General features: G+C 39.0%; 1 protein-coding gene across 3 annotated transcripts in view; it reads left to right on the top strand.

The window, feature by feature from the left end:
• The window catches only part of adgra1a (adhesion G protein-coupled receptor A1a), a 38,015-nt gene that overhangs the window by 13,870 nt on the left and 9,139 nt on the right, over positions 1 to 15,006 (top strand). For 2 of the 3 annotated variants that reach the window (XM_040123037.1, XM_040123038.1), the window contains exons 5-6: positions 3,288 to 3,415; positions 11,964 to 12,087. In XM_040123037.1, coding sequence (XP_039978971.1) covers positions 3,288 to 3,415; positions 11,964 to 12,087 — 252 coding nt within the window. Of the gene's footprint in view, positions 1 to 3,287; positions 3,416 to 6,985; positions 7,080 to 11,963; positions 12,088 to 15,006 lie in introns of those variants that run through there. The other variant, XM_040123039.1, reaches the window with a different exon arrangement.

The following is a 15,006-nucleotide window of genomic DNA, read 5'->3' as shown; positions in this document are numbered from 1 at the left end:
AGTTCACCCGAGCAACTGACACAGACACTGTTAATATCTACCCTGTGCACTTGTACAATCCCACAATTGTAGCATGCATTTTTTGTTTTGTTAAACAACACTGCAAAATACATATCAACCCAACACTGCAGATAACAATACACTGTTTAATCCTTTCCAGCCCTACAGGCTACAGCAACGGTGTTGTTTCTCAGGAATTTCTAGGATTCTCTTTATGTCTACTTCTCACTCTACTTTTATTTCGACCCTCACTTCCCGGGCGTTACAGATAACACAATCGGATCATCAGTGAAAGCCTCTACATGTCTGTATGGCGTTACTGACTACCTCTCATCTGTGAAGGCCTTTCATGTGATGTGCGCATATCATGCCCGACCTGCAGCAGTAGTAACTCTGCTCAGGAATTTCCAAGGCCCTCTCTATGCTCCAATTCCTATTTGCCCAGTTCTGCTTTTATTTTTACACTCACCTTCCGGGCGTTACAGATTACACAATCGGATCATCAGTGAAGGCCTCTACACGTCTGTATGGCGTTACTGACTATTTCTCATCTGTGAAGGCCTTTCGGGTGATGTGTGCATATCATGCCCGACCTGCAGCAGTAGTAAGCTCAGTCCTACAGCTTGAGCATTTAATGATTCACTTTTGAATTACCCAGGACAAACCTTGCAGAATTGTGTTAGGACCGCAGACTCTAGATTTCTGTGAAAACCGTACTCGTTTCTTTTATCATTAAGTCTGCTCAGGATTTACGAGGCCCTCTCTATGCTCCAATTCCTGTTCGCAGAGATTATCATGATTTTAAACTACGAGTCAAGAATCTTGCAATATATAGATTCCCTATTTCTGTTGGCTCATGGCCGCCAGTTGCAGTTTCTCTTATCTTGTCTCTTATTCTCTTATCTTGTCTCTTATTCTCTTATTTCATTTCTCTTATTCTTAAGTTTTAATTCCGGAAATTATTTGATTTTCTGGTTTTATGTTTGCTTACACAACTTTAATTATTACTTTTTATACTTTTTGAATTTCTACGCCATGAGCATCCTTACCTCGTCTCCACCCACTGAAATTTAGTAATGTCCAATACACAGAACTCTGGTCTTTAACAACAGGCCTCTGCTTACCTTTTTCTTTTAGAGCTCTCGTGAGTGGTAAGGGGTCCGGAAACTCAGGCTCAGTCCCGCTAAAAATCTTCAGTCACGGACTTGGTCGAATCCTCTTTCACCAAGATCACGTCGGGGTCACCAATTTTGTCGGCGTGTTCGCTGATTTGGGAAGAGAGTCCAGGAGATGAGTTTTTTCTCAGTTTAACAATTTATTACAAACCAGAGAATCAAACTGAACATGTACATGGACCTTTTCTTTTCAGAAAACCACAGTCTGCAAGCAGTTCGCTGTAGCCATCTTCATAGAAAAGAGTGTCTGACTTAGCGCTACACAGGTTTTTTAAAGGGGAATGTGCATCTATCTGATTGGTCAAGAATGTTGGGGAGGCGCCGTTGCATAGGCTTAGCGCTCCCTTGGCTGGCGGATAAGTTGGTCCCTCCTTTCTTCCACAGGCTTCCACCAGTCAAGACAGTGCCCTAAACAGGAAGAAACCCTACACTCCTTCAAGTGTAGCTTGTTCTGAATGTTTTGTTTTTGTCTTATCCATCTTACATGACCCAGTATGGGTGTAGTGCAAAATATTGTTGTATATGATGTTCTTTCCGTATCTATCTCTTTGCACAACAGAAAGAGTTCTTAGATGAGTAATCAGATATTGCTTTTATGTGTCCATCAACTGTCCTCCTTAAGACATCGCCTACGGAATGGCCTGTTTTCATAAGCCGATGCCTTTCTACGTACATACAATAAACTCTGTGTGCAAACAGCATATATCTTTGGTATGCTCTTTATATTCACATGATTAATAAAAACAGCTGGATCTAACAACCTGCATGACTGAGAATTTTCAGACAACAGGATTATACACAGACAAACAAACAAGGAATGAAAGGAACACAGACTTAAATACACAAGGAAGCCAGGAGTAATTGGGAAAATGTGAAACACAGCAGGGAGGGGCAATCACCAAAACTGAAAAGAAAAAGACAGTAAAACAACCATAGACACAAGAGAGGTTATTTCAAACTAAAATGGGAAATAACAGTCCTGAGGTAAAGTCAATCAGAGGCTCAGATTGTGACAGAATGAAAGCATGTATGTCGATCTTTCATAAAGATACTGATACAAATGCCATCCTACATCCTCCAAAACCAGTTGGCTCTCGGGATATCCATGGTAACTACAAGTGCGGTCATTGCACAGATTCTTCAAATGCCTTCTTCACTAAAGTATTTTACTTAGTATGATCAAACAATTTGTAAATTTCATGACCACACAGTGGGAGTGTAAACAACAACCAAGATGGCATGTGTCAACTCCCTGGGTATGTAGTATGGATGTAGCCCTACAGTTCAGTGTCTGGGCTAAAGAAATGTTCCTTTTATAGTAATGTGAGTATAGTCAAGTACACTTTGAATGTTTGATGTATTCAATATGGAAATTACAATACAATGATTTGTGTGTTAATTGAAATAGATTGTGTAGCTTAGAGGAAGATCTGACCATATTTTAAGAGAAATTTATATAGAAATGGAGGTTATTCCAAAGGGTTCACTTTAACTTTTTCGCCACTGTACATTAAGAGGTGTTTCTAATACTTTCACTTATTTAAAAATTTGCAGTCCAAAAATAATACAATCAATATAATATTATTAGTTTATAATAATATATAATAAAATAATATTATTTTATTTTATAATGATGATAATAAAAATTCACATGACACTGCTCTCCATTTATATTACACTACAATGCACAGTTGGTTTATTTTTCCAGTGACCCAGTGTATGTTTCTATGTCAATGTTTCTAATGCCATGTCAGGAGACTTCATTAATGCACTCATACTGAAAGAGGCTTGAGTAATTGTGCAGGGTTTTGGAATCCAACCTCCAGCAGCATGTCTCCAGACTTCATGTAGTCATTATGACTAGCATGAGTGAGGCTGGATACTACAAATCCTGATGGTGCATGGCAGCATTGTTGCAGCAGTGCTGTCTGTATGCATAGAGTTCATAGCAGTTCAAATCATCATGCATTGTTTTTAATTGAAAAAGGGCATAATGTGGCTCTATATGTTTTGCCTTTTAATTCCCATTCTTATGGATTTAATGGATAATTTCAATTACTTTATAAAATACATCATTCTAATGTATTTGACTGTTAAACTTTGATTTTGCAGGATTTGAAGCGAGTGTTGTCCTTCCCACCATATCCCGGGGATTACCTGCATCCAGTGGTGTATGCCTGCACTGCAGTCATGCTGCTCTGTCTGTTGGTCTCCATCATGACTTATATTTTCCACCACAGGTGAGAGGAACATTTATTATTGCTATTATTATTATCATTATCATGCTGCTCTGTCTGCTGGTCTCCATCATGACTTATATTTTCCACCACAGGTGAGAGGAACATTTATTAAAAGATTGTTTGTTTTTCAAGTCGATCTCAATACAATAGTCACAAGTCCAAATGTATGTTGAAAAGGTTATTGGTTGATGTAAAGGTCTCAGTATATGGACAGCATCTTAGGCTGTGGTCGATTTTGCTTAGGAAGGTTCCTAACTGAGGGAAATGACCCAAAAGTATCTAAATGGCAGCCATGATAAGAGCTGGTCGAATTCTCTAAATGCTAAGGAAAGGTGCTTCGGTGCTCCGTTTCATATCTCCCTTAGCATAGGGTACACTGGACCATCCTTTACGAAAGAGATAATGCCATCTCACAGTTCCTTGTGACAGCAACATTTAAAGCGATCCATGTCAAGAACATAGCATTTGCATAATTACGCAACCTAGTTTAAGTGAAGTCGGATTTTCTTAGCACCGCTGTTGTCTTTCACTAAGTCCTTATTAATTCTCCTTAACATCTTTCCTTGACCTCATGTTTTCCATCGAGGTCAAGGAAAAGTGGTTAGGAATGGACATAGGACGTCATTTTTTTTTTGACTATTTGACCGCAGCTTCATACTCCGTTTCCAATGTAGGAATAAGTGGGGATGGCATCTGACAAATTTTGCAACTTTACAAACGACTGGTTGTCTTGAAAATAGGAAGGGTTTGAACTTCTCCCTCGATTGTGTTTTCAATCTTCACACAACTTCTGCCATTACTGGTGTGTGTGAACAACCGAGTGCAACACCATGAATCCCTTCAAGGAGAGACTGTCTGAAAGTAATATCCATTTGTATAATCTGGTAGGCTTTTCACTCCTCCTTTGTGTGTGGCTATAACATGTATAAACACTTCAGGCTTCAGACATGGTTGGACATATGTTTGTTAAAAATACTGAGGTCATAATTGGGCAAAATCCTGATCCTCTTTCCAAAGTTACATTCTTTTTAGTATGGAATTCCCTCTTTGTGTTTCAATGTTTATTTACTGAACTGGTTCAACCTTTGACACAATGCAACATCATCCTGAAACACACTGCATTTTCCCATAAAATGCATGCATGTGCACATTCTTGTATAACTGTTGTAAAATCTTGTAGAGTATTTTGGGGTTGTTTTTTTTTTCCTTTTTAAAACACATGGATCTAATACTCAAATTAAAGCTGCAAGCAGTGTTGATCATCCCCTTGCAATGTCCTGCAGATTGGAGTTGCTGGCTTGGGATCTTACATGTGCCTAACAAATTTCGAACATCCCGCGAGGGCTACTTTGTGTAAATTTTGTAGAGGTTGCTATTGAGCCATTTTGAGACAACCATGTGCAAGACCCATAAAATATGTACATTTTCAACACATCTGACAAAGTTTGCAAAGTTTCATGAGATTTCGAATACCTTTAGCCCCTCAAAAATGCATTTAATTTCAGGGAGAATAATAATTAACATTGCAAGCAGTCTTGATTGGGCCCTTACACTGTCATACACGTTGAGGGTGCTGGCAGGCTAAAGGTTGACGCAGCTGTGCAATTACACAAGCAATGGGGACTACGCTAACAAAGTTATTTCGTGCTTGGAGTGCATGGTGACGGATATGATGTATTGCACATTTGGTAGTAATGTGTCCAGAATGTGGTAATAGAGAACATGTACCAAACATGCATTATGTTGTTATATATCAAGTGCAGACAACATCGTGAAACTTCTATGTAAATAAAATAATGATTGTCAAATAAGGTTTTTTTCCACGTACCAGAAGGCGGCGCTTTAGCTATAATTCAGTATTGGCCTGAGGAATTCTTCAGGCTGGGACTCTTTTCAAACATTTGAAATCTGGGCAAGATCTGATGATGTGGATTCGAGATATAACAGCTTCTGTTGATATCTACATATGTTGATATGTAGTGTCTTAAGGCCAGGAGTCTCATCAAATATGTGAAGTTTAGGACAGATTGGTCGATGTATGTGTGAGCTACAACAACTTCCCGTTTCATAGCCGAACATCCAAATTTGGCATGCAGCCACGGACAGACCAATAAAATACAACTAAAAAAGCTTTGCAATTTAGCAGTGCAAAGGTCTTCAGATTGCACTGACCACATTTGAAATCGATCTAATCAGTTCTCTAGGAAGAGTTTGTTAAAGAGTAACGGATCTAAATGCTAAAAACTTCGCTTTTTTTGTAAGTCTTGGAATTTTACACATAGCTACCGAATTTCGAACATGTAGTTGAAAAGTACTGCAAGGGCTACTTTATTGAAATTTTGTAGAGGGCGCTATTAAGCCATTTTGCTACACCCAATACTGAGAACCATAGCCCATAACATCAATTTCTGCCACTTCTGACGCATGTACCAGATTTCGTGAGTTTTTGAGCATCCCTACCCCCTCAACAACAAATTCCTATTTCAGGACCAAAAAATGCGCCAAAATTGCACAGGAAATTAAAAAGGACTGACTTCCTTTTGGTTTTAGGGTATGGGTCTTATAGGAATATTTTTCTAAGTTTCGGGATTTTACATGTGTCAACCAAATTTCGTACTTGTCGGAGATGCGTACCGCGACCGCTTCATCATTGAAGTTTTTTTAGGTGACTCTATCGAGCCGTTTTCCAACATCCAATCCTTAGTCCCATATCAGATACCATTTTCCACCACTTCTGATGTGTGTATCGGGATTCATGAGTTTTTGAGCAGCTCTAGCACCTCAACAACTCCCTTTTTTATGGCGAAACATTGAAATTAGCCACGCCACCAAGGCAACGGCGTTCGATGAAAAGTCACCATTTTCACAATTAAGCATCATCAAGGTCTTGAAGATTACCTTACCACTTTTGAGGTGGATGTGTTCAACCCGACAGGAGGCGTACATAAAAATATTAAACATGTAATTTCCTGTTACCAATAGATGGTGCTATGAATATAAGTGAATATTGGCATGGAGATGTCTTCAGGCCCGGACTCTTATCAAATATGCGAAGTTTGGGGCAGGCTGGACAATGTCAATTTGAGTTACAAAAACTTCCTCTTTCATGGTGAAACATTGAAATTTGCCATGCCACCACAGATATGCCATTCGATGAAAATTAAGAAGATTTGCAATTTAACTTTGCAAAGGTATTAAAGTACACCACCTGTGAATAGCCAAAACTTCACCAGAATTGCACAGTAAATTGAAAATACTTCCTGTTTGGTATAGGGTATGGCTCCAGGAGGCTGTTATCTAGATCTTGGGATGTTACATGTCCCTACTGAATATCTTACATGTAGGTGAATTGCATGTGCTACTTAGTTGAAATTTTGTAGCGGCTGCTATCAAGCCATTTTGCCAAAGCCATGCACAGGACCCATAAAATATGTAAATATTCATCACGTCTGATGCATGTGCAAAGTTTTGTGAGTTTTCAAGCACCTTTAGCCCTTCAAATATGCGATTCATTTCGGGCAATGATAATAATAATGATGATGATGATTAAATCTGCAAGCAGCATTGATCGGGCCCCGGCACCATCTTGGACATCAGGGATGCTGGCGGGATGCCGGTTGACGCAGCTATGCACTTTCGCGACCACTGGAGACTGTGCGAATGAGTAAGATGTTATTTCCTGTGTGGAATTTGTGGTGGCAGACATGACGTATTGCACATTTTGTATCAATTCCTGTGTCCAGAATGTGGCGTTACACCAAACATGCAATATCTTGTTCAATATTAAGTGAAGACAAAATCATGAAATTTTCATTTAAATAAAATGATGATTGTCACACAAGGCTTACTTCTCGTTGTTAGTAGGTGACGCTAATACCATGTTTCAATATTGGCCTGTAGATGTCTTTAGACTGGGACTCTTATCAAACGTTAAATTCGGGAAAGATCTGATGATGTAAATTTGAGTTACAACAGTATCTGTCTTCTTCAAACACTGAAAACATTGAATTCCACTGCACTGCCGCAATATTCACAATAAACCATCATCAAGGGTTTTAGGCTTTTCTGACCACATTTGAGGTCGCTTTGATCAACCTGCTATCAGGAGTACATCAAAGGATAAAACATCTCCTTTTCTTTTGCCAGTAGGTGGTACTATAATTATAACAGAATATTGGCAGATAGATGTCTTCAGGCCGAGAATCTTATCAAATGCGAAGTTTAGGGCAGATTTGACAATGTATATTTGAGTTCCAACAACTTTCTATTTCATTATGAAACATCGAAGTTCACAATGCCGCCACGGACACACACCATTGAACAAAAACTCAGAAGTTTCTCAATTTAGCATTGCAAAGGTCTTTGTGGTGCTAGAGAACATGTACCACCAATGGATTATCTTGTTGTATATGAAGACAACATCAGGAAACGTTTATGTAATAAAATGATGATTGTCACACAAGATTTACTTCCTCTTGCCAGTAGGTGGCACTATTACTATGATTCAGTTTGGCGTGGAGATTTCTTTAGGCTAGGACTTCTATGAAACGTGAAATTTGGGAAAGAGCCTAATTATGTGGATTCAAATTACAACAGTTTGTTTTAATGTCAAAACATTGAAATTTGCCACCCTGCCAGGGAAATGCCGTTCAATGAAAAGTCAAAATCTTCTCAATAAAACCATCATCAAAGTCTTTTCTAATTTTCTGAAAACTTTTGAGGTTACTCTTCTAGGAAGAGTACATCAAAATATGGCGCTATGAATATAACTGAATATTGGCATGTAGATGTTTTCAGATCGAGAATCTTATCAAACATGAAGTTTGTGGCAGATTGGACTGTATATTTGAGTTATATCAATTTCCTTTTTCATGGTGAAACATCAAAATTTGCCATGCCGGCACGGACTCGGCCTTTAAAGAAAAGTCAAAACTTTACCATTGCAAAAGGTCTTTAGATTGCACTGACCAAATTTGAAGTCAATCAATCAATTCTCAAGAAGGACTTAAAGTACAACGCTTGTAAATGACAAAAACTACATCAAAATTGCACAGTAAATTCAAAACGGCTGACTTCCTGTTGGGTTTAGGGTATGATTCCAGGAGGATTTTTTTTTTTAAGTCCTGGGATGTTACATGTGCCTACTGAATTTTATATATGTAGGTGAAACATACCACAAAGGCTAATTCATTGAATTTTCTAGGGGGCGCTATCAAGTCATTTTGCCACAGCCAAGCGCATTTTCACCACGTCTAACACATGTTTCGAGAGTTTTCAAGCATGTTTAGCCCCAAAAAAATGCAAATCATTTGGATGGATGGAAGATGATGATGAGGATGATGATGATGATGATCTCTACAAAAACAATAGGTACCTTGCACCATCAGCGCCAGGGCCCTAATAATTAAAGTTACAAGCAGCGTTGAATGAGCCCTTGCACTTGTAGCCCGTGCGGGTAGTGTCAGCTACAGTGCTAATGCTGGTCATATGACTTGGCTCTGAATATGTATGATCATCGGACGGACTCAATGTGTTTAAACATCACTTACTGTGTCCATCAGTTGAATATTTTTATTGTGCACGAAGGCAGGGACAAGCACAGATAGGCCATAAAAGGGGCTTGAACCCCTGTCCTTTTGCCCTTAGATTTGACAAGCTTCACAATATAGCATTATCATGTTCTTAAGGCTTTTCTGATCTAATGTGAACTGTATCTGGTCAACCTGCTAAGAGGAGGACATCAAAGTATAACACGTCATTTCCTGGTGCCAGTATTTGAGGCTATGACTATAGCTGAATATTGACATAGAGAAGTCTCAGGCCGACACTATTATCAAATGTGTGAAGTTTGGGGCAGATTTAAAGACGGACATTTGAGTTACAACAACTTCCTCTTTCATGGCAAAACATTGAAATTCGTGCCACCACGAGAACAACATTCACTGAAAACTTAGTTCTCAAGGTCTTGAAGCTTCTCCAAACATATTTGTGGATCTGATCGACCTGCTAGGAAAGTATAAAGGTATATAACGTCATTTTCCATTTTGGCCCTGACAACATAAGTGCTCAGGCCCTAATTAAGCTGCAAGCAGCATTGAGTGTGCCCTCACACCTTGAGCCTGATTTTGGGGGGGGGGCTGGTGTTAATGTAGGTCATATGACATGGCTCTAAATTTGCATGATCATCAGTTACAAAACTAATAAGTTGAACATCACTTGCTGTGTTGCATATTTGTATCGTGTATGAAGGCAGGGACAGGCAGATAGACCCTAAAACGGGCTCGAGCCCCTATTCTTTTGCCCTCAGATGTGACAAGCTTCACAATAAAGCCTCATCAAGGTCTTAAGGCTTTTCTGGTCAATCCGCTAGGAGGAGTTGATCGAAGTATAACAACTGTCATTTCTTTTTGCCAGTAGGTGACACTATGACTAACTGAATATTGGCTTGTATGTGTCCTCAGCCCCGGACTCTTAGCAGCCATGATCAACCAGATTAGAAAGTGTATATTTGATTTACGAAAACTCCCTGCTTAATGTCAAAACATCGAAATGCAACGGGCAGCCGCGGCAGCCCGGTGAAAACTCACAATCCTTACAGTAAAGCAACATCAAGTGTTTCAGGCTTTTATGACCACATTTGAGGTGGAGCTGATCAATCTGCTAGGAGAACATGAACTAAACGTCATTTTGTGTTGCCAGTAGGTGGCACTATGATTATAACTGAGTATTGATATATAGATGTCTTCAAGTTACAAGAACTTCCTGTTTCATGTGAAACATGGAAATTGAACGTCATGCCATACACATGCTATTCAACAAAAACCAAAAAGCTTTGCAATTAAGCATCGCAATCATCTTTAGATTGCACTGAACCCCATTTGAAGTCAATTTGCTTAATTCTCGACACGGAGTTCCTTAAAGTACAACGCCTGTAAATGGCAAACAAAGACACTAAAACTGCACAATGAATTCAAAATGGCCAACCTCATGTTGAGTTTAGGATATGGCTCAAAGGCTTTTTTTGTAGATCTAAATATGATACACATGCTTACCAGTTTTCGACGATTGAGGTGATACATACAGCAATGGCTGTATGTAGCAATGGCTACCCAAGACCCATATCAGATATCAAGTTAAGCATGCCACTTATGATGCATGCGCAAAGTTTTTTGTGTTTTAGAGCCATCTTAGCACAGGTATAGGGTGCTATAGAGCCAACGTGCCATGCTCATGCCCAAATGCAATATTGAATCGAAATACTTACTAATTTGAACTTGGGTGCGATGTTTTCTGAGTTTTTACGCATCCTAAAGGTCTCAAAAATGTGTTTTGTAAAATGAAAATAGATGCATGAAATCGTAAATGGCTGACTTCCCTCTGCAGCAGCATAATATCATCATCCTCATCCTCCTCATCACCATCCTCCTCATCCTCCTCCTCCGGTGCTCGGGCCCTAACAATTTTCCAAAAAACAATAAGTTCCATTCACGTTCAGTGCCAGGGACCATTTCGGACCTGGCAAAGACCATTCCGCCCTGAGACTGAAGGTGCATGGGCCCTAAAAAATCTCTATAAAAACAATAGGTTCCATGCATCTTCAGTGCCAGGGACCCTTCCGGCCATGGCACCATCGGTGCTTGGGCCCCAATAATAATAAACGTAGCAGCGTCAATAGAGTCCTCACACTGGTCAGTGTTCGGGCCCTAACCAGCCCTGCAGGATTTATTTCTTCATCTCACCAGTTCCTTAAGCAACACACCCCCTCCACAGCCCCTTGCATTGCTTTGAGCAGAACTGTTTTCTAAATGAATTCTAAATTTGAGAAGTCATTGTAGCATTGGACAAGGGCTGTGGATTAATCTTCATCTCTTACAGTGGAGTCACATCAAGAAGGGTTCACCTCAGGGTGAAGTGTAATTATTCTTCCTGCCAATAGGGACAGGAAAAATTAAAGCAAACAACAATTCTTTCAATATATATGGCATGTAGGTATAGTACTAAGGTGGACTTAGTATAGAGCATATCCTTCTTATTTAATTTGAGGTTTATATTATGCTGTTTGTGAATGAACATTTAAAATGCTCTTAGTGTTCACTTGTGCTGTCAAGAGAAACCATGTTAATTTGGTGTAACAAAAAACTCACCATAACTACGTACATTTGATAGGATTTTTATTCATATTTAAATATTATTTAAACAGTTGACTGAACTTTTGAATATTTTTTGTCAAAATGCAACAAATTACTGAAAAGCACAAAACTCAATATTTGTTTGTTTATGGCCAACTGACACACTAATAGCAAGAGCTCACCTCATATGACCTAAGTTTGAGCAATATATTTCATAACTGTCTGAATCATTTCCGAATACAGCTATATGATTTATTTGTGTCACTCTTATACACAGGTATTTTTCTCTTAAATTATTCTCAATGCCAAAAATGACAGTGTGACAGTTCAGTACTGTGTATACTATATTCTATTCACCCACTTTATTTATTTTTTTACCCAACAACTTTGTAACTTTTAACTCTATTCATTGTTTGCAGTGTGATCCGCATCAGCAGGAATGGCTGGCATACACTCCTCAATTTCCTCTTTCACACAGGACTAACATTTGGAGTTTTTGCCGGGGGCATCAATCAGATCAAACTACCTTTTGTGTGTCAGATGGTAAGTGTTTGTTTTTTTTTCCTTACTTAATTAGCATGGTGATATTTTAATCTTAGCAGAATGTAATGGTCCTGAGAGCTGGAAGCCTCCTCAGTTGTTGGTCAAGCAGTTTAAGTCAGTCCTGATGTCACTGTCAAATTTTCTTCAAACAAGGTGCCACCTGGTTTGACAAGTGAAGTGTTCAGTTCCATCAAATATCATCCAAGTGAAGGACAGTGTTCACTAAGTTAAATGGCAAACATTTGATTACTCATTCAGCTAAAATAAGCAAGTCTTGCTTTACATTATTTTCTGGCTGTTTGGGTGTAAAATTTCCTCTGGTTCAAATATACAATACAGTGTCTTTAAAAGGTATTCACCCGCATTAGACTGTGTTTTACTATACTGAATCTCATAGTCAGCCATGCTGTGGCTCTTTGAGGCTGTACTTTGGCAATGTGGTACTTTGAACTAAAAGTTAACAGCAGCATGATAACATGTTCACTATGACTATGCTAAAATACTGATGGTACAGGTATAATTGTTCTGAAGTGTTCCTTTATAACTGGGTTAAATTAGCCTATTTGCTGAATGAAAGCTGCTGCAGCATGTCCTGTCAGAACACAGAGGCAATGTCCATTCTACAGAGATGTTCTTTATGTGGTTTTACATAGACATTAAAAATTAATTCAAAGTATGTGCTGTTAACTTATACTAAATTAAAGGAATAGTTTGACATTTTTGGAAATATCTTAATATGATACTGAGAGTAAGAGTACTATTTGACTATAACAAAAGAAGACACAAATGGTAAAACCTTGATAGACTGGTGAGACTATATACGTGTGCGTGCGTGCGTGCGTGCGTGCGTGCGTGCGTGCGTGCGTGCGTGCGTGCGAGACAGACCACGAAAGAGAGAAGCAGCAGACACATGCCCCTTGGGAGAGAAGAGTGTGTATGTGAGAGAGAGTGAGCAGGCAAAGGATTATGAGCACAAGGTGGGAAATTTAAGATTTACAACCAAGTCTCTAAACTAATCTTTTTATACTAACTCACTACTAACAGAGATCTCGTTGTTGAAGTGTGGATGGGTGCTGCACATTAGAAAAAAAGAGAGCATGTAAGTTCTGTCAGGATTGAAAATTGAAAACACAAGTTTAGAATGAGTAGATAATCTAGTCGGTCAGAGACGAGACTAAAACAGAAAATAAATTCACAATAAAGTCCTACTAAGCATCCAGCATTTATAGCATTTGTTAACACACAGTCTTATAACTAATTTGCCCAGTTGTCAGCCACACTGGGTATCGTGCTAGCAAATGACCAGATGTTTGTTTGTCCATCTTTTCCTTGGAGTAGTGTTTAGCAGAGCCAGCGGCCTGTGGGAGGTGTGCAGTTTTTCCTGGCTTGTCAACTGGCCTTGTGTCTCTGGCTTGGTCGAACATGTGTGAAGCAATGGCGGGATTCCAGATAGTTGATGACGGGAATAAAAGGGACTTCATCGCGTTCTATTTCTTTTGAAAATGTGTGACTTAAATATTAACTGTTTACAAAAGCTAATTAAAGATGAAAGCAGCATTGATTGGGCTCTCGCACCGTTGTGTCTGTTGGGGGTGCTGGTGGGATGCCGATTGACATAGCTGGACACTTTTGAAACCACTGGAGACTGCACTAACAAGTAAGATGTTATTTCTTGCGTTGAGAGCGTGGTGTCGGACATGTCTAATTACACAATTTGTATTAATTCCTGTATCTTGAGTGTGGTGCTAGAAACTATGCACCGAACATGCATTATGCTGTTGTATATCACGTGTAGACAAGATCATGAAACTTTTGTGAATAAAATGATGATTGTCAAACAAGGCTTTCTTCCTGTTGCCAGTAGGCAGCGCTATTACTATGATTCAATATTGGACTGGAGATGTGTTCAGGCTGGGAATCTTATCAAACATGTTAGATCTGGGAAAGATCTAATGATGTGAATTCTAGTTACAACAGTTTCTGTTCTCATGTCAAAACGCTGAAATCGCCACGTCGCCAGGAATTCAATGAAAACTCTCAGTCTTCACTACAAAGCATCGGCAACATACCATTTCTTGTTGCCAGTAGGTGGGCCTATGATTATATCTAAATATTGGCATGTAGATCTGATAAGTCTGGGAGTCTTATCAAACATTTGCAGATTGGACAATGTATATTTCGGATGGAGAGAGAGATATGAATGAACTGTCAGAACCAGTGCAACCAGATTTAGAAGTGTATAATTCTGCACAAGCAGGTATATGCTAAAACTATATTAATGAACTGGACACAGAGTTTATTATCCAATCTAACAAAGTTAACATTAGCTGACATGCAGACCTAATCAGTGAACTAGTACTCTACACCTGTGTATTGGTAATGTTATTAGTTACACTTTTGCTTCTCCTACTATGACATGTCAAAATGTCTGCTATGAAAAAAGGGCTATTGCTGGAGAATTTTGAACAATACTGTTAGCTGAACATGGTAATCAGACGGTTTTGCGTGTCAGCATGCTAACATCTTAAAATTAGCACTTAACAAAAAAGCCACTGAGGCAGATGAGAATATTAGTTTTGCAGGTATTTGGTCATAAATCAAAGTGAAATTTTTACCTGATGATGGCACTATATGAACAATCAGTGGAAAACCACTGCGGGGAACATGCATGGCTTTACTAAATTTCATAATACATCAAATTTTGTCGATATTTCACCCTGGACCAAAGTGATCCTAGAACACCACTGTGGGCAGGATAAAAATTATAATTACATCTACTATGGCTCAATACTTTTAAGTGGAAGTGTAATTTTTGCATGAGCACAGTATTTGGCTGTGTAGAACCACCATGCATCACACAAAATTTTTTCATTTTTAAATCAAGTTTCTTATGGCTTCAAGGATGTATCTGCATAGTTT

Source organism: Xiphias gladius, unplaced genomic scaffold (assembly GCF_016859285.1).
Source record: "Xiphias gladius isolate SHS-SW01 ecotype Sanya breed wild unplaced genomic scaffold, ASM1685928v1 HiC_scaffold_1473, whole genome shotgun sequence".
Lineage (NCBI taxonomy): Eukaryota > Metazoa > Chordata > Actinopteri > Istiophoriformes > Xiphiidae > Xiphias > Xiphias gladius.
This window is presented reverse-complemented; position numbering and strand designations above follow the sequence as displayed.